Genomic DNA, 20,529 nt, shown 5'->3' on the forward strand with positions numbered 1-20,529 from the left:
TCCTTGTATTGTGTGCTCTATTATTGGTGAAGCAATATGTTTCAAGTTGTTTGCTAAGGTGGAAATTCTAAGCTTGTACCTCTTATATTTATACATTGTCTTTTCCAATTAATTCTATAATAGTACATGTCTTCTTGTATATCTTTCTTGTTTCATTCAAATTGTCCTTGATTTCTTTAATTAGTAAATATAGTGAGTTGTCAAATTCTACTTTATTTTGTGTTGGCTTTTCATCACATTGTCTCTACAACTTCTCATTAATGTTCTTTCTTAATTTCTCTTTTATATCCTGATCTATCTTAATGGTATCTATGAAGTCCTCAACTAATCTATGAATGGCTCATCCATATCAATAGTAACTCCAAATAGTAATTCCAAATTGTCCCAACTATTTTCTCAAGATTCTTTTCTTATGCCTCTTTCTTTTCAATCCTTCTTTTTTTGCTTTTTCTACAAATTTAGTGGCACAGATGTATTTTTATTTATAATTCAATTCACTTTTTTATTCTAGGATAGCATATTTAGAGTTATTTTCAAAGTCTCCATCAATTCTCTATTCTTTTTCTCCCTATTTTTTCATGATCATAATAATATTTGTAAGGTTTTGTAATTCTCATTTTGTTTCAATGATTTGTATTTTTTTCTTCTCTTTGTCTTCTATTTACTTACTTTGAGTATTAACTTTAAATGTTGTTTTGATAACCTGCACATTATTGGTAGATTGTATACCTATAGTTCCTATGCTCCTACCTATTCTTTGTTTTGTGATGTCATTCTCCTCTTGTTTTGGTTGATTGTCCTTCTTATTATCTAATGCTCCATTGGATGAACATTTGTTACTTGGAAAAATCCTCTATACTTTATTAATGAAGATTTTTTTATGGTTTTCATTGCTAGCAACACCACTATCAACAACATTAGCACATTACAAAGAAGAGCTATAAACATGAACACTTAAGTCTTATAGGTAAACTAACATGATTATCAAAAAGTGTGAGGAAGAAGAGCTATTAGATAACTATGTAGTTATTGGTAAACATTAAACATACCAAATTGAAATGGTGTATGGTCTTCAATTTGAATAGGTGTATTTATAATATCAAATTTAAAATTGTGTATCCTCATCGCATTCATCACATGTATTTAAATATATTTAAATTGATCATTTTCATTTGGTGAATCAGGTGCATTCGTCATATACATTTCAATTAATGTATTCATCATTTTTATTAGGTTCTTTAGATGGATTACCTTCACATAATCTCCTCATATGCTCTTTTTATCTTTCATTCGACGCCTCTCATTTTTTAGTTGTTTCTTACTTGTAGCTTCCCATATTCATTGATATAGATTGTCCTACATAAAATATCAGTATGTTTACAGATACAATCAATTATCAAAAAACAAAAAATAATCATCATTTTGTTATAATCTAAACTAATAACACTAACATAACTTCAAGAACAATCTAAAAAACAAGAGAAATCATTCCTTTCAAATCAAATGTGACAAAAAAAAGAAAAAAAAAATGTTTGATACTATTGCAAAAAGACATGAAAAATAAAAGTAGCCCCTTAGAATAAGTTGCAATGTTGTTTTTTTGGTCATTGGGAATAATATATTTAGCTTAATGGAACTCGTGTGCATTCAAGTAAGCTAATGGTATTGTTCATATTTTTGCATAATGCATGCAAGTTCTATAGAATTAAAGCTCATGATTTTACTTCTACATAAGCCACAACAATTGCAAAAAGACATGAAAAATAAAAGTAGCCCCTTAGAATAAGTTGCAATGTTGTTTTTTTGGTCATTGGGAATAATATATTTAGCTTAATGGAACTCGTGCGCATTCAAGTAAGCTAATGGTATTGTTCATATTTTTGCATAATGCATGCAAGTTCTATAGAATTAAAGCTCCTATATATATATATATATATATATATATATATATATATATATATATATATATATATATATATATATATATATATATATATATATATATATATATATAGAGAGAGAGAGAGAGAGAGAGAGAGAGAGAGAGAGAGAGAGAGAGAGAGTCCAATACACAAGTAAAAAAGGGTAGAAAGGGTAGGATTCAAGGAGTCTATCAATAAGCAGTTATTGTTTATTTTTACCCTCCCCCTTTTTCCCACAACTTATCGCATGTTCCTATAAGATTGATACTAAGTACATATTTTGCTTAAACTTAAGGAGTTAAGTGTTCCCATGGAAATTTTAAAGAGTAAAAAGGGATACTTTAAAATATTTGGCTATTTTAGAGGAGCGACTATTATTTATGATTTGGAAGTTGTGGGAAAAGAGAAGGGGCTGAAAATATGAGTGGCTTCTTATTGCCAAAACCACCACATGGCCCCATAAATATATTTCCTTTCCTTTTAATGATTTTACTTTTTTCTTTGTGTAAAAGCATTATTAAATTAATTAACTTAGATTTTAAGTTCTATTCTTAATAAAAGTTATAAAATACAAATTCATGGGGCCATCAACTCTACAAATATCTCCTTGAAAAGTACAACATCCACTCCTTGCCAAAATAGGCTAAGCAATGACATAGGGAAATAGAATCGAAACAGAAAAATATTCTAAATTTTTATTTTCACACAATTTTATTTTGCATGGGAAGACTCTACTACTTATATGGTTAGATGACTAACTGTATGTTGAATACAATTGGTTAATTACTTATTGTCTTTGATGTTACACAAAATGTCATATCTTTGCCAATCAGTGTATGTCGAGCTCACTTGGGCGATGAAGACAATTTTCTGTGTTTGCCAAGCATTCTAGAGTTTTCCAAGTTCAGAAGTCAATGTCTATCGAGTTCACTTAAGCGACAAAGAGAAGTTTGTAGAAGATTGAATGTTAACCGAGCTTACTCAATTAATGAAGGAAAAATAGGATGTAACCAGTGTTAACCGAGTTCACTCGATTACCAAAGGAACTTTGTAAATATGTAGTGTTAACCAAGTCCACCTGGTTAACATATGAAAATTGTTTCTAAAATAGTGTCTATCAAGCAGGGTCGACTAACGAAGGATTTTCTTGTTTTGGCATATTGATTATAATGGATTTATTTGTTGGTTCTAGCAGACTGAGGAGATGAATATTAATTATTCTAAGTTGTATTCAAGCTGACTTGACAATGCATAAGATATAAATACAAGGTCAAGTTGAGGATTGAATGTGTGCAAGTGAATAGAAGAATTGAAGATGCTTAGAGGAAGCGAATTAGAAGGATAAGCATAATATCCTTATAGAGCTACAAAGATACATTTGATTAGAAAGGATCAAGTATACATGCTAGAATTGAGATATGTAATCAATAATTAAATTGCATTAGAAATTAGGTCATCTTATTGTTACTTTTAAACCATTTTAGCAGTGATCTAAATCTCTTAATAGAGTTGGCTTAACGACTATTTGTAAATCCTCTAACAAGGTGGCATTTCTAGATTGAAGTATCTAAATATATCTAACAAGGACACTCCTAATAGAGTGATTAAATCCTCTCATAGGGTCACACCTAACAGTATTTTTGTAACCTTTAACAGGGTTGGCTTTTAACAAGGCTTAGTTCAAAAGAGTGAAAATCAATAACTAGTTATAATTGGTGGTTTTTTCCAAATTGGGTGCAAAACATTAAATCTTGGTGTCGCTTGTGTTCATGTTATTTCTTTTATGTGTATGCAACTAGGTTAAGTAAGGTTAATCATAGAAAATATCTTAAAGATTTTCATGTTAAGCATTTTCCAAGTTACAACATTTACTAGTGTAAACCAAGTGCTTGTGTGTTTACCAAGCATTAGTATTTTTAGTGAAGTTTATGTTCTAAGTTGACATCTAAAGGATCTAGGATTTATTTTAGTGGTAACTAATTCACCCCTCCCCTCTCAGTTACTCCTCTTATATTTCTAATAATTGGTATCAGAGCTTCTTGGTGCTTGCAGAGAGGGTTTCAAGGACCTAAGCTAAAGATCAAGATGCCTTACAGAAGGGAGATCCCTAAGTTGAATAGAGACAACTTCAAGGCATAGCAGGAACTCATGAGGCTGCACTTGACAACCATTAGAGATTTAGGGCTAAAGTACCTAGACACCAAATACATGACACCTAATGGAACTATGATTGTTGAAGAAATTGTAGAAAAGAAGAGTCATAACATTATCATGATTGATAATACTTCATCTCTCAACTATGCCAAATTTGATGAAGTCAAAGATTGTGGAACTGCTCATGAGTTGTGGATCAATCTAAAAGTCATCTATGGAGGAAATGATAATGTAAGAAGAGCTAAAGTTGAAAGTCTCAGAGGACAATTTGATCAAATAAAGATAAGAGAAGATGAAAACATTGCAAAGTACAATGACATAATCAAAGCCATTGTTTGTGCAATCAAAGCTTTAGAAGGAAAGATTGAAGATGAAACAATGATAAGTAAGTTTCTTAGAATACTTCTTCCTATATATATAATCAGAGTATCAACAATTCAAGAAATGTGATGAAATCCAAAGAATGATATAACATTGGCTGTAGTGGTTGGAAGATTGACAACATTTGAGCTAGATAACTATGATAATTGTGTTCCTAGTTCAAGCAATCTTGAGTCTACATTTGAAGCCAATTTGTCACTCAAGAAGAAAGCCAAAAAGTCAAAAGCCAAGTAATCTGAAGTGAAGAGGAAGATAGTTCTGACAGTGATCTTGAAACTATTGAGGCATTACTTTCAAGAAGGTATCCCAAAGGCAAAGGAAAGTACAAAGGTAAGATTCCTTTGATATGTTTATCTTGTGAAGAAGTTGGACACATTGCTAGAAGATGTCCAAATAGAGAAGACAAAGATGAAAAGAAGCACAACAAGTACAAAGGCAAGAAGGATTTCAAGAACTTTAAGGACTACAAGGACAAAGCTAAGAAATCTTGTTTTATGGCTAAAGATTCAGATAGTAGTGAAGATGATGAAATGGTCTATATTGCTATAAAAGATGAATCTAATGATGAAGGAGATTAAATGACATGTATCTCTCATGTTAGAAAAAATGATACATGGATTATTGATAGTGGTTGCTCACATCATATGACTAGTGACAAAACAAAGTTTGAATATATGAAACATTATGATGGTGGAAGTGTGAGATCTGGAAACAATGAACCATGTTGCATAAAGGAAAAGGTTGTATCTCACTAATCAATGAACTTGGATGTAATAATGCTTATTGGATTGAAGGACTAAAGCATAATCTACTAAGTGTGGCACAATTGAATAACATTGGATACAAGGTAGAATTCATGAATGGGAAGGTCAAGTACTAGATGGAAAAGGAAATCTGGTTGGGTCTGGTAACCAAACAAAAGGTAACTTATTCTACCTAGATCTTAGTGAAAGTTCATGTTTCATTGCACAAGTAGAACAAAGTTAGTTATGGCATAAAAGATTGTGTCATGTGAACTTTGATAATCTGATCAAGATAAGCAACAAAAAAAGAGTGAGAGGTATTCCTAGTATGCAAAATCTTGATATGGGCCTATGCAAAAATTGTCAAATTGGTAAGATGGCAATACAAATTTCAAAAGAAAAAACTATTAGTCTAAAGAAGTCTTGGAGCTAGTTCATACCAAATTATGTGGGCCAATTGAAATTGAGAGTTATAGTGGAAAAAAGTATTTTATTCTTTTTATTGATAATTAATTTAGAATGATGACTATAATGTATTTGAAAGATAAGTTTGAAGCATTTTAAAAGTTTAAGTGGTATTTGGCAAGAGCAGAGAAAGAAATTGGAAAGAAGATGAAGTGTTTGAGGTTAGATAGAGGTGGTAAATTTATTTCCAATGAATTCAATGAATTCTGCATTGAAAAAGGAATTAAAAGGCGAGTATTAGCCCCTGGTACACCACAACAGAATGGTATAGCTGAAAGAAGGAGTAGGTCCATCATGGATAGTGTAAGAACTTTGATGATAGAAAAGAATGTTGTAATCAAATACTGGAAGGAAGCAATCAGCACTGTAGTGCATACCTTGAATTGAGTACATCTGAAGAAGAACTCAAATAAAACTCTTTATGAACTATGGTATGGCTACAAACCTAGTGTAAGTCACTTGAAAGTATTTGGACTCAAATGTTATATCTTAAAGGAATCTAGGAAAGGTAAATTTGATGTTAAAGGTAATGAAGGCATATTCCTAGGATACTCCTGCAGAAGTAAAGCATATAAATGTTTGAATTTATCAACTCATAAGATCATAGAAAGTGAAAATGTGAGAATTGATGACTTTGTAGAAAAGAGTGAAAATGAGAGCAACAAAGGACTCAAGGAACAGGTCCATCATGGATTGAAGGAATAGGTCCATCATGGATTGTGAAAGAACTTTGATGATAGAAAAGAATGTTGCAATCAAATACTAGAAGGAAACAATCAATACTGCAGTGCAAAGCTTGAGCATAGTACATCTGAAGAAGGACTCTAATAAAACTCCTTATGAGCTATGGTATGGCCAAAAACCTAATGTAAGTCACTTGAAAGTATTTGGTAGAAAATGTTATATCTTAAAGTAATCTAGGAAAGGTAAATTTGATGTTAAAGGTGATGAAGACATATTCCTAGGATATTTCTACAGAAGTAAAGCATATAAATGTTTGAATTTATCAACTCATAAGATCATAGAAAGTGCACATGTGAGAATTGATGACTTTGCAAAAAAGAGTGAAGAAGAGAGCAACAAAGAACCTGAGGATTACATAAAGTCTAGCTATTATGAACTTTATACATTGCCAAATCCAATTGGAAGTCAACAAACTTCACCTCTCGAGTCCCTTGAGCCACAATTTGAAAGAACTCAGTCGCAGTCAGAAACTAATGAGTTGTTTCCAGAGAAAACTGAGTCTAAAGGACCCAAGTCACAAATAGTGGGACCTGAGCTTGATACAAAATATCATGACAAGACTAGTGGAACAAGTTCTAAATCCAAAGTACTTGTTTTAGCAAGATATGTCAGAAGGCACCAGGTGCCTGATTAGATCATTGGAGACAAGTCAGATGGAACAATGACAAGAAAAAAATTGAAAGGGACATGTTTGCTTACTGAAATTGAACCTAGATTAGTTAAAGATGCTTTGGATAATGAAAGTTAGATTAAAGCTATGAATGAAGATATAGAATAGATAGAGAGGAACAAGACCTAGACTCTTGTTCCTAGACCCAAGGATAAGAATGTAATTAACACTAAGTGGGTTTTTAGAAATTAGCTGAATGAAGATGGAGAAGTCTCAAGAAACAAAGCAAGGTTAGTATGTAAAGGTTATTCTCAAGAAGAAGGTATTGATTATGGTGAAACTTTTGCTCTTGTTGCAAGATTAGTAGGTGCTAGAACTTTACTTGCTTATGCTACACATAAAGGTTTTAAAGTTTATCAAATGGATGTGAAATCTGCATTCTTGAAGAGGAAGTTTACATAGAACAACCAGCAGGTTTTGTAGATCCTAGCAAAAGGGATATGGTTTATAAAATGCACAAGGCATTATATGTACTCAAGAAAGCTCCTAGAGCTTGGTATGAAAGACTTCATAACTACTTGATAAAGATTGGTTTTCAAAGAACAAATGATAACAACATGTATATCAAAGAAGGACCAGAAAAGAAAATTGCACTGGCAAAAATACTTGTAGATGACACATTGTTCATAAGAAACGATGACTTATGCAAAGCATTTTCATAAGAGATGAGTAAAGAATTTGAGATGTTCGTGTTTGGAGAGATAAAATTCTTTGTTGGATTACAAATTTAGCAGAAGAAAGATGGTATCTACATTACTCAATCCAAATATATCAAGGAGGTACTAAAGACGTTTGGAATGGAAGATTCAAGACCAACTAGAACACCTATGTCTATTGGACATAAGCTTTCCGAGAATGATGATTCTAAAGAGGTAGATCTGACCACATACAAATTAATGATTGAAAAAATATGTAGTGCATACAAGGTAGGCTTGATATTGCATTAACAGTTGGTATGGTGGCAAGGTTCTCAACAAATCCTAAAGAAAATCACATGATGGCAATCAAGAGAATCATGAGGTAACTAGAAAGGTATTGAAGATTATGGATTATGGTACATGAAAGGAGACAATCTAGATTTGAAATCCTTCGTAGATGTTGATTGGTAGGAAGTGTTGATTATAGGAAGAGCACCGGTGATGGAGTGTTCTTTCTTGGTAAAAGACTAGTGTTTTGGACAAGCAAGAAGAAAAATTGTATTTCTCAGTCTATGGCAGAGGCAAAGTATGTGGCAACAACAATTAATTATTGCAATTTTGTTTAGTTCAAGAAACTATTAGCAGGTACGAAGATAGAAATCAAGGATCCAGTGGTTATCTTCTGTAATAACACTAGTGCAATTAATATATCAAAGAATCTTGTGATGCATACCAAGACCAAACACATTTCTATAAAATGTCATTTTGTGAGAGAATTGGTACAAGATAAAGAGGTAAGATTGGAATATGTAAATACTAAAGAAAAAATTGCGAACATATTCACTAAACCATTACCTAAGGATGCATTTTTGCATCTAAGAAGTAAGTTAGGGGTTATTCCCCTATCTGAAGCTCACTAAGTGAAGTTTAGTGATGCATCAACCAGAGCATGTTGAAGATGAGTTAGTTGATGTAGTATTGAAAAGGGCAAACTGCATAAGAATCAATACATGAGGTACACTAATATTCACTGAATATTGTCTTTGGCATGATATGTCAAAGAAGGAGAGTTTTTGTCATATTCATGGAAATTTTATAAAGGGAAAGTTCTATGATAAAAGAGAATGAACTTGGTCTGATATTAATAAGGTAGAGTTTGCTATTAGAAGAAGATGTTGAAGACAAAGTTTGCTGATAGAGGGAAACATTGAAGATAGAAGGAGTTTACATTTATAGAGGGAGTTCTCATGGATGAGAATCAAAATGAAACTAAGGACATTTTCCTTAATTTATTTTTTCTCTAAAATTTCATTGTATTATGATATGTTGTGTTGCCATCAATACCAAAGAGGAAGATTGTTGAATATAATTGGTTAATTGTGTATTATCTTTGATGTTACACAATATGTCATATGTTTGTCAGTGAATGTATGCCGAGCTCACTTCGGTGATGAAGACAATTTCCTATATCTATTGAGCATTCCAGAGTTTGCCAAGTTCATAAGTCAGTGTCTACCGAGTTCACTCAGGTGACAAAGAGAAGTTTGCAGAAGATTGAGTGTTAATCAAGCTCACTTGATTAATGAAGGAAAAGTAGGATGGAACTAGTGTTAACCAAGTTCACTCAGTTACTAATGAAACTTTGTAATGATGCAATGTTAATCGAGTCTACTTGGTTAACATAGGAAAATCGTTTCTAAGTTAGTATCTATCGAGCAGGGTCAACTAACAAATAATTTTCTTGTTTTGGCATATTGAGTATGATGTATTTGTTTATTGGTTCTAGCCGACTAAGGAGATGAATATTAATTATTCTAAGCTGTATTCAAGTTGACTTGATAATGCATAAGATATAAATATAAGGTCAATTTGAGGAAGAATCAAATATGCTTAGAGGAAGCAAATTAGAAGGATAAGCAAAATATCCTTGTGGAGTTGCAAAGATACATTCAATCAGAAATGATCAAGTATACAAGCTAGAATTGAGATCTGTAATCAACAATTTAGTTGCATCAGAAATTAGGTAATCTCATTGTTACTTTCTAACCATTATAGCAGTGATCTAAATCTTTTAACACAATTGGCTTAACAACTATTTGTAAATCTTCTAACAAGGTGGCATTTCTAGATTGAAGTGTCTAAAGACCTCTAACAAGTCCACTCCTAACAGGGAGATTGAATTCTCTAACAGGGTCACACATAATAGTGTGTTTTGTAACCTTTAATAGGGTTGGCTCCTAATAGGCCTCACTTTAGAAGAGTGAAAATCAGTAACTAGTTGCAATTGGTGATTTTTCCCAAATAAGGTTTCCACGTTAAATCTTGGTGTCACTTGTGTTTATGCTACTTCTTTCATGTGAATGCAACTAAGTTAAGTAAGGTTAATCACATAAAATATCTTAAAGATTTGCATGTTAAGCATTTGCCTAGTTACTACATTTACTAGTGTAAATTGAGTGCCTATGTGTTTATAGAGCATTAGTATTTTCAATCAAGTTTATGTTCTGAGTTGACATCTAAGGGATTTGGGATTTATTTTAGTGGTAATTGATTCACCCCTCCCCTCTTAGTTACTCCTCTTATATTTCCAACACTGTATACATTGACTGATGCTTTAGAGTAGAAGACACAATCTCTTATGAGAATGAATGAAACACTTAGTAATCATTATATCTAGGTGACATTCAAGAGGTAAACCAGACCACATACAAATTAATGATTAAAAAAATATGTAGTGCATACAAGGTAGGCTTGATATTGCATTAACAGTTGGTATGGTGGCAAGGTTCTCAACAAATCCTAAAGAAAATCACATGATGGCAATCAAGAGAATCATGAGGTAACTAAAAAGGTATTGAAGATTATGGATTACGGTACACGAAAGGAGGCAATCTAGATTTGAAAGCCTTCGTAGATGTTGATTGGGTAGGAAGTGTTGATGATAGGAAGAGCACCAGTGGTGGAGGGTTCTTTCTTGGTAAAAGACTAGTTTCTTGGACAAGCAAGAAGCAAAATTGTATTTCTCAGTCTATAGCAGAGGCAAAGTATGTGGCAACAACAATTAATTATTCCAATGTTGTTTGGTTCAAGAAACTATTAGCAGGTACGAAGATAGAAATCAAGGATCCAGTGGTTATCTTCAGTAATAACACTAGTGCAATTAATATATCAAAGAATCTTGTGATGCATACCAAGACCAAACACATTGCTATAAAATATCATTTTGTGAGAGAATTGGTACAAGATAAAGAGGTAAGATTGGAATATGTAAATACTAAAGAAAAAATTGCGAACATATTCACTAAACCATTACCTAAGGATGCATTTTTGCATCTAAGAAGTAAGTTAGGGGTTATTCCCCTATCTGAAGCTCACTCAGTGAAGTTTAGTGATGCATCAACCAGAGCATGTTGAAGATGAGTTAGTTGATGTAGTATTGAAAAGGGCAAACTGCATAAGAATCAATAAATGAGGTACACTGATATTCACTAAATATTGTCTTTGGCATGATATGTCAAAGAAGGAGAGTTTTTTGTCATATTCATAGAAATTTTATAAAGAGAGAGTTCTATGATAAAAGAGAATGAACTTGGTCTGATATTAATAAGGCAGAGTTTTCTATTAGAAGAAGATGTTGAAGACAAAGTTTGCTGACAAAGGGAGACATTGAAGATAGAAGGAGTTCACATTTATAGAGGGAGTTCTCATGGATGAGAATCAAAATGAAACTAAGGACATTTTCCTTACTTTATTTTTTCTCTAAAATTTTATTGTATTATGATATGTTGTGTTGCCATCAATGCCAAAGAGAGAGCTTATTGAATACAATTGGTTAATTGTGTATTATCTTTGATGTTACACAATATGTCATATTTTTGTCAGTCAATGTGTGGCGAGCTCACTCCGGTGATGAAGATAGTTTCCTATGTCTATTGAGCATTCCAGGGTTTGCAAAGTTCATAAGTCAGTGTCTACCGAGTTCACTCAGGTGACAAAGAGAAGTTTGCAAAAAATTGAGTGTTAATCAAGCTCACTCGGTTAATGAAGGAAAAGTAGGATGGAACTAGTGTTAACCAAGTTCACTCAGTTACTAAAGGAACTTTGTAATGATTCAATGTTAATCGAGTCTACTTGGTTAATATAGGAAAATCGTTTCTAAGTTAGTGTCTATCGAGCAGGGTCAACTAACAAATAATTTTCTTGTTTTGGCATATTGAGTATAATGTATTTGTTTGTTGGTTCTAGCTGACTAAGGAGATGAATATTAATTATTCTAAGTTGTATTCAACCTGACTTGATAATGCATAAGATATAAATATAAGATTAATTTGAGGAAGAATTGAATATGCTTAGAGGAAGCGAATTAGAAGGATAAGCAGAGTTGCAAAGATACATTCAATCAGAAATGATCAAGTATATGAGCTAGAATTGAGATCTATAATCAAAAATTCAGTTGCATCAAAAATCAGGTAATCTCATTGTTACTTTCTAACCATTGTAGCACTGATCTAAATCTCTTAACACAGTTGGCTTAACAACTATTTGTAAATCCTCTAACAAGGTGGCATTTCTAGATTGAAGTGTCTAAAGACCTCTAACAAGTCCACTCCTAACAGGGAGATTAAATCCTCTAATAGGGTCACACCTAATAGTGTGTTTTGTAACCTTTAATAGGGTTGGCTCCTAATAGGCCTCACTTCAGAACAGTGAAAATTAGTAACTAGTTGCAATTGGTGATTTTTCCCAAATTAGGTTTCCACATTAAATCTTGGTGTCACTTGTGTTCATGCTACTTCTTTCATGTGTATGCAACTAAGTTAAGTAAGGTTAATCATAGAAAATATCTTAAAGATTTGCATGTTAAGCATTTTCCTAGTTACTACATTTACTAGTGTAAATTGAGTGCCTATGTGTTTATAGAGCATTAGTATTTTCAGTGAAGTTTATGTTCTGAGTTGACATCTAAGGGATTTGGGATTTATTTTAGTGTTAATTGATTCACCCCTCCCCTCTTAATTACTCCTCTTATATTTTCAACATTGTATTCATTAACTTATGCTTTATAGTAGAAGACACAATCTCTTATGAGAATGAATGAAACACTTAGTACTCATTATATCTAGGTGATATTCAAGAGGTAAACCAGACTACATAAAAATTAATGATTGAAAAAATATGTAGTGCATACAAGGTAGGCTTGATATTGCATTAACAGTTGGTATGGTGGCAAGGTTCTCAACAAATCCTAAAGAAAATCACATGATGGCAATCAAGAGAATCATGAGGTAACTAAAAAGGTATTGAAGATTATGGATTACGGTACACGAAAGGAGGCAATCTAGATTTGAAAGCCTTTGTAGATGTTGATTGGGTAGGAAGTGTTGATGATAGGAAGAGCACCAGTGGTGGAGTGTTCTTTCTTGGTAAAAGACTAGTGTCTTGGAGAAGCAAGAAGCGAAATTGTATTTCTTAGTCTATAGCAGAGGCAAAGTATGTGGCAACAATAATTAATTATTCCAATGTTGTTTGGTTCAAGAAACTATTAGCAAGTAAGAAGATAGAAATCAAGGATCCAGTGGTTATCTTCTGTGATAACACTAGTGCAATTAATATATCAAAGAATCTTGTGATGCATACCAAGACCAAACACATTGCTATAAAATATCATTTTGTGAGAGAATTGGTACAAGATAAAGAGGTAAGATTGGAATATGTAAATACTAAAGAAAAAATTGCGAACATATTCACTAAACCATTACCTAAGGATGCATTTTTGCATCTAAGAAGTAAGTTAGGGGTTATTCCCCTATCTGAAGCTCACTCAGTGAAGTTTAGTGATGCATCAACCAGAGCATGTTGAAGATGAGTTAGTTGATGTAGTATTGAAAAGGGCAAACTGCATAAGAATCAATACATGAGGTATACTAATATTCACTGAATATTGTCTTTGGCATGATATGTCAAAGAAGGAGAGTTTTTTGTCATATTCATAGAAATTTTATAAAGGGAGAGTTCTATGATAAAAGAGACTGAACTTGATCTGATATTAATAAGGCAGAGTTTTCTATTAGAAGAAGATGTTGAAGAAAAAGTTTGCTGACAGAGGGAGACATTGAAGATAGAAGGAGTTCACATTTATAGAGGGAGTTCTCATGGATGAGAATCAAAATGAAACTAAGGACATTTTCCTTACTTTATTTTTTCTCTAAAATTTCATTGTATTATGATATGTTGTGTTGACATCAATGCCAAAGAGGGAGATTGTTGAATACAATTGGTTAATTGTGTATTATCTTTGATGTTACACAATATGTCATATTTTTTTTAGTCAATGTATGCCGAGCTCACTCTGGTGATGAAGACAGTTTCCTATGTCTATTGAGCATTCCAGAGTTTGCCAAGTTCATAAGTCAATGTCTACCGAGTTCACTCAGGTGACAAAGAGAATTTTGCAGAAGATTGAGTGTTAATCAAGCTCACTTGGTTAATGAAGGAAAAGTAGGATGGAACTAGTGTTAACCAAGTTCACTTAGTTACTAAAGGAACTTTTTGATGATGCAATGTTAATCGAGTCTACTTGGTTAACATAGGAAAATTGTTTCTAAGTTAGTGTCTATCGAGCAGGGTCAACTAATAAATAATTTTCTTGTTTTGGCATATTGAGTATAATGTATTTGTTTGTTGGTTCTAGCTGACTAAGGAGACAAATATTAATTATTCTAAGTTGTAATTCAAGCTGACTTGATAATGCATAAGATATAAATATAAGGTCAATTTGAGGAAGAATTGAATATGCTTAGAGGAAGCAAATTAGAAGGATAAGCAGAATATCCTTGTGGAGTTGCAAAGATATATTCAATCAGAAATGATCAAGTATACAATCTAGAATTGAGATTTGTAATCAACAATTCAGTTGCATCAGAAATTAGCTAATCTCATTATTACTTTCTAACCATTATAGCAGTGATCTAAATCTCTTAACACAGTTGGCTTAACAACTATTTGTAAATCCTCTAACAAGGTGGCATTTCTAGATTGAAGTGTCTAAAGACCTCTAACAAGTCCACTCCTAACAGGGAGATTAAATCCTCTAATAGGGTCACACCTAATAGTGTGTTTTGTAACCTTTAATTGAGTTGGCTCCTAATAGGCCTCACTTCACAAGAGTGAAAATCAGTAACTAGTTGCAATTGGTGATTATTCCCAAATTAGGTTTCCACGTTAAATCTTGGTATCACTTGTGTTCATGCTACTTCTTTCATGTGTATGCAACTAAGTTAAGTAAGGTTAATCACACAAAATATCTTAAAGATTTGCATGTTAAGCATTTGCCTAGTTACTACATTTACTAGTGTAAACTGAGTGCCTATGTGTTTATAGAGCATTAGTATTTTCAGTGAAGTTTATGTTCTGAGTTGACATCTAAGGGATTTGGGATTTATTTTAGTGGTAATTGATTCACCCCTCCCCTCTTAGTTACTCCTCTTATATTTCCAACACTGTATTCATTGACTTATGCTTTAGAGTAGAAGACACAATCTCTTATGAGAATGAATGAAATACTTAGTACTCATTATATCTAGGTGATATTCAAGAGGTAAACCATCAAATCAACTACATATTTTATTGATTGATAATAATATTTATTTTTTATTAATTTTAAAATAATATTTACATATATGACCACTAATGATGACACATTTCCCTCTAAAATTCCACCAAAACATTATTCATTCTACCCAACCACTACTATGCCCCTTGGTTTTACATAATGTTCAAATTTCCAAACCAACCCCTTTTGGTAACACCCAAACTGCTATTCTATGTTAAATGGTAGTTACATACATATTTGATCAATATGGATTGCAATCAATACTATACTCGTACCACAAAATTGGGCCTACTAGATATTAAACAAAATACAAAAACCAATTAGAGCTCATTGTTCCACTAATTCACGTCATTTCTACATCATCTCTTCCTCTGACAGATTGGGGATGAAAGAGCCCCCACATGTATCCCTCTTGCTCTTCTTATTTCCTTTCACCTGCTGAATAATGCCTTAAACCCCATGAAGCCTTAGTTTAGCAATGTACTTTTGTGGAGTCAATTTCATTTTCCTTTGTTGTTTCCCTTACATCACCTTCATCTCTACTTTTGCATCTTGAACATACATCAAAAGTTCTTCCCAACCTTCCCCAATTTCTTTTGTTTGGTGCTCCATCATTGTAGACAAGCACCATACAATAAAGGGTTGCAATTCCTAGATGAACCATCAATAACCCACTATAGCCCTTGCCCTACTCTCTACCCTACCCTTTGCTCTACATGTCCCACCACTTGAATAATTTCACCCATCCAATGAGGCTTAACATAAAATCACATGACTTTTAAGGCCTACTCATGACTACTGAGTTCTCGAGCCCATGCTTTAAATAGTGACGAAATCTCCAAGTTCATATAAATGGGGCCTTAGCTCTATTTTAATATATTCAACACCAAAGAGCTTCCAAATACACCCCCAAAATCTCTCATCGTGAAACTTAAAAATTACCCTTAACCTTTTTATCGTTATCTCCCCTATGAACCCAAGCAATTGGGAGAAGTCAAAAAAAAAAATTTCTTCCATGATCAACTCTCAACCCCAATACAACTTTGTAGTTGTTTCTTTCAAACTATGTCCTTCAATCCAAAAAAGCAGGTATTAAAGGGTTTGGAAAAAAAACAGGTATTAAAGGGTTTGAAACAATCTAGATAAATTGGGATGCTCACCTTAGCAAGGCATGATAGAGTATTATGTTGTCGTGCTTTAATCATCATCCTATTTAGAATTAATATTAAGGAGTACAAGTGTCTCCATTTTGTGGGTTTGTTCTTTGTCCATACTCCCAAGTTGGCCACATTATCCCAACTATATTTTCTCTAAACTAAGATTAGGTAATCTATTAGTACCCCCACTATTTTGATTTACTTAATGTTTTCTAATTGTAAAACTCTATAGTCTTCTATAATTTCAAACCCTTCATGATCTGAAGCATGTACACCTAGGTTTGAAAGTTTATTTGCCACCTCATTCGCCTCTCGTAAAACATGCACTACTTTAAATTCTTTAAATGTCTCTAATAGATTTTGATTCATTAAATGTGCTTGTCTAAATACCATGTATCCAGATTCTCTTTGATGTCCCATTTATTATTATTTGCAAATCACCTTCCAAATGAAGTTTCTTCACCATAGAAAATTGCATTAATTGCAACAAGACATTCATCTTCATTATTTCCTTCTCTTAAAATCTTCTTTGCTCTTATCATTTGAATATGACCCCCTATACAGAGCCACAAGTTATTATTATGATTATTTTAATTTTAGAAATGTTGAAACATAATGTAAAATAAGACAGAGTAATTCAATAATAATATCAACTAAATTGAATGGTAGCTTTGAACAACAGAAGAAAAAGGTCATGTGTTTGTTTGATAAGATAAAGAAAGAACCAACAAGTGCCACCTAGTGGCTAAGTACTTGCTGTATTATAATAGAATAATAAATATAAAATATGAAAATAATTTTTAATTGAATTAAAGCTTGAAATATAAGTTACATAGTTTATTTTAATATTTCAAAATGATGTTGCATTAGAAAAAAATCCCAATATTAGTTAACTAAGAAATAAATCAAGCATATTCTAATATTATTTAATTGTATTTAGTTATCTATAATATTATTTTAAAAAAATATGCTACTTTTTTATTTTTATTATTTTATTATGAAAATTGTATATCATTAAATTATATAATTATGAAAATGAAATATCTAATATCAATTATTATAAAAAATAAGCAAACAAATCAATAAGATTTACAATTAAAATAAATAAATAAATAAATAAATAAAATGCACAAAGATTAGTTGTATATGTTAAAAAAGAATAGAAAAACTTCAGAAAATAAATAAATATAATATAATAATAAATATTAAAAAAATAAAATAAACAAACAAATAAATAAATAAATAAATATATATATATATATATATAATTAATATTTAAAAATACATAATAATTACATATATACAATTCTTTAAATAAAAACAATTCATTATTGAAAATAACTTTAGTTTCAAATATTAATTTAGAATTCATTATATATTGCATTTGTAAAAAAGCTTAGGGAAAATAAAAATATTCATAAATTTCATAATCGACATTATAGGATATTGATTTTGACAATTTATAAACTTAAAAAATATACTTGTTAACTATCAAAAATATTAAATGTTTGCAAAGAGACACATATTTAATTTGATTCAAAAATAATGATGATGCAATAGTACTTACCATATCGAACGCTGGAGCACACTCAGCAAGAATGGATAATCTTCAATCGATATCTAATTGATCCATTGGGGGAAGAAAATGGATGTGACGCGGAAATTCTAATAATAATAATGAAGCTGAAGAATATAGTCGCCATAAGTTTCTACCCTTTTCTCAGGGAACGCGAGGACCTGAAACTCGCAAACATTTTCCTCAGACGTGGGCAACTTAAAATTCAAAACATATTTTCAACGTTATCATCTAGTTAGTCTATTAGCAAACGCCATTCCGAACAAGAATTATTTCGGATGAAAAAAAATACAGAAGTATTCCTTCTTTCCAGCATACAACAATGCCTTCCCACTACTTCAATTTTTCTTCGCATTCAATATTTTCTCCCCCATCAGTAAACCATTCTTTTCGACTTAAATTCTCGGTAAATGTACGTCTGCGAAAAATTACTTGCGATTTGCACTCAACAGAGCCACAGTTTGAGACTATTTCCAGTCAAATTACACTTTTGAAACCATGCAAGGATGACGGTAACAATGGCGGTCCGCTGTTCGTGTATGCCCCTGGCTTGGACTGCACAGGCCGAGGGATTCGCAAGCAATTGCCCTCGCTTTACTCTGCCGGGTGAGTTATTTTCTTTCCATTTTGTTTTGGAAAGATATATTGAAGTGATGTTTTTGGTTCAAAAATCGGATTATTCCCATGTTTTTGGTTATGTGCAATGGCATGAAGTATTGGCCAAGATTAAAAATAACCACTTGCAAAATATACAATGGGTAAAGTGCGGTGGATTATGTGATATGCTCACTCATCTATTTTAAAATTAGTGGATTTCAGGATTGAAGGCTGCACTATGGAATTAAACTCTGACCGCATGCCTCTATTTATTAAATATGATGTAAGAGCAAGAGGACCACAAAGTGAACACACCCAAAGTGTTAGCATAGAAGCTCATAAACTGGGTAAAATCCATATAAATTTCAAGAATAAAGAGCTATTTTCGCTGCTCTTGAATAGCAAATTCAAATGGTTAGTTACAACAACAATTCCAAGGACAAGAAATGGAGAGAATGAGCACTCAAACAGCAGTATGATGATCTCCCTAGTTCAGAGCGCCTTAAAAGGATATAAGAGATAAAGACCAAAGAGGGGCATTTCAAATACTTTTCCAACTAATCCGTGGTATGACGAAGAATACAAGGCTGCAAAGAGAGCTCTTAAAGGGAGGAAACAAAGCAAATAAAATATAAAGGAATAGAAGCAATTGATAAAAATTAAGAAAGATAATAATATAATTGCTCGAAGGAAAGAGCTAATCTCATTAGGGAAACATAATCCTAAGGGATTTTGGAGAGAGTTACATCAATTAAAAAAACAAGTAGAAAACAATATTACAGATACTCAATGGTTGGAGTATGCAAAGCTTTTATATGAGATGCCACACAAGGAGGTTCCCCCATCTATAACTAACACTTTTGCTGAGTAATTTTCTATTGAATTTATTAAGGTGGGTATAAAGAGGCTAGCAAGTGGCAAAGCTTAAGATATTGATGGGCTGCAAGCAGAATTTTTAAAGTGGGGAGTAGATCTCTTGCCACCACACATCAAGAACATTTTTAATAGGGACACACTTGGTTGCTTCTTTATCGATTGGACTACCAGTGTGGTTATTCTTGTGCACAAGAGTGGGGACATCAACAATCCCTCTAGTTACCGTACCATTATGGTGAATCCTCTTTTAGGCAAACTCTTTGGGAGTACGTTAGAGCGTAGAATCAATGATTGGATACAAAAAGAGGAGAAAAGAGTAAAAGGTCAGGCTGTTTTCAGACCAAAACACTCCACCATTGATCATTGCATCCCTCTAAGAAATCTCGTTGAAAGAGTGTGGGAGAAATAGGTAGAGGAGGCTTTTTGCTGCTTTTTGGATTTTAAGAAAGCTTTTGACACTATCCCTAGGGATAAACTACGACACAAAATGGAAGAATTGGAAGTCCCAAAAGAGTATAGGGCTGCTGTTTATAAGTTGTATGAATGGGTTAAAGTGAAAATCAGAATTAAAGAGGGCATGTTTGAATGTTTTGGGAGCGACATTGGGGTCAAAAAAGGGAACCCTTTGTCCTCTACTTTGTTCGACCTCTACATTGGTAAGCTAGAAGAGTGGCTAAATAGAGCCAATGGAGAAGGCATACAATTGGTAGGTTATGTGATAAAACTGCTTCTTTATGCTGATGACCTTATCCTTATTGCAAAAATTGCTTAAGGTTTGAGAGAGCATTTGAAAAATTTAGAGACCTTTTTCTTGGAGGTAGGGATGGAAGTCAATACCGTAAAGACTAAAATCATGATCTTTTCTTTCAAAAAGAAAAAGAAGCAACAAACATTCATATTTGAGATTAGCTCATTAGAAATTGTGGAGCACAATATCTAGGAATTGATTTCCATTATAGATTAAGTTGGGAAACATGCACATCAAACATAATAA

The 20,529-nt window shown here is 32.5% G+C and overlaps 1 protein-coding gene across 22 annotated transcripts in view; it reads left to right on the forward strand.

Moving 5' to 3' along the window:
• The first annotated feature begins 18,049 nt into the window (after nt 1-18,049).
• LOC149539519 (phytyl ester synthase 2, chloroplastic-like) overlaps nt 18,050-20,529 on the forward strand; it is a 205,677-nt gene continuing 203,197 nt past the window's right edge. For 5 of the 22 annotated variants that reach the window (XM_089800755.1, XM_089800758.1, XM_089800769.1 and 2 more), the window contains exon 1: nt 18,050-18,668. In XM_089800755.1, coding sequence (XP_089656881.1) covers nt 18,385-18,668 — 284 coding nt within the window. In that variant the 5' untranslated portion in view covers nt 18,050-18,384. The remainder of the gene's footprint in view (nt 18,669-20,529) is intronic. The other 17 variants (XM_089800753.1, XM_089800754.1, XM_089800765.1 and 14 more) reach the window with 10 other exon arrangements.

This window comes from Cupressus sempervirens, chromosome 9 (assembly GCF_028749045.1).
Source record: "Cupressus sempervirens isolate cs-2001-9-10 chromosome 9, ASM2874904v1, whole genome shotgun sequence".
Lineage (NCBI taxonomy): Eukaryota > Viridiplantae > Streptophyta > Pinopsida > Cupressales > Cupressaceae > Cupressus > Cupressus sempervirens.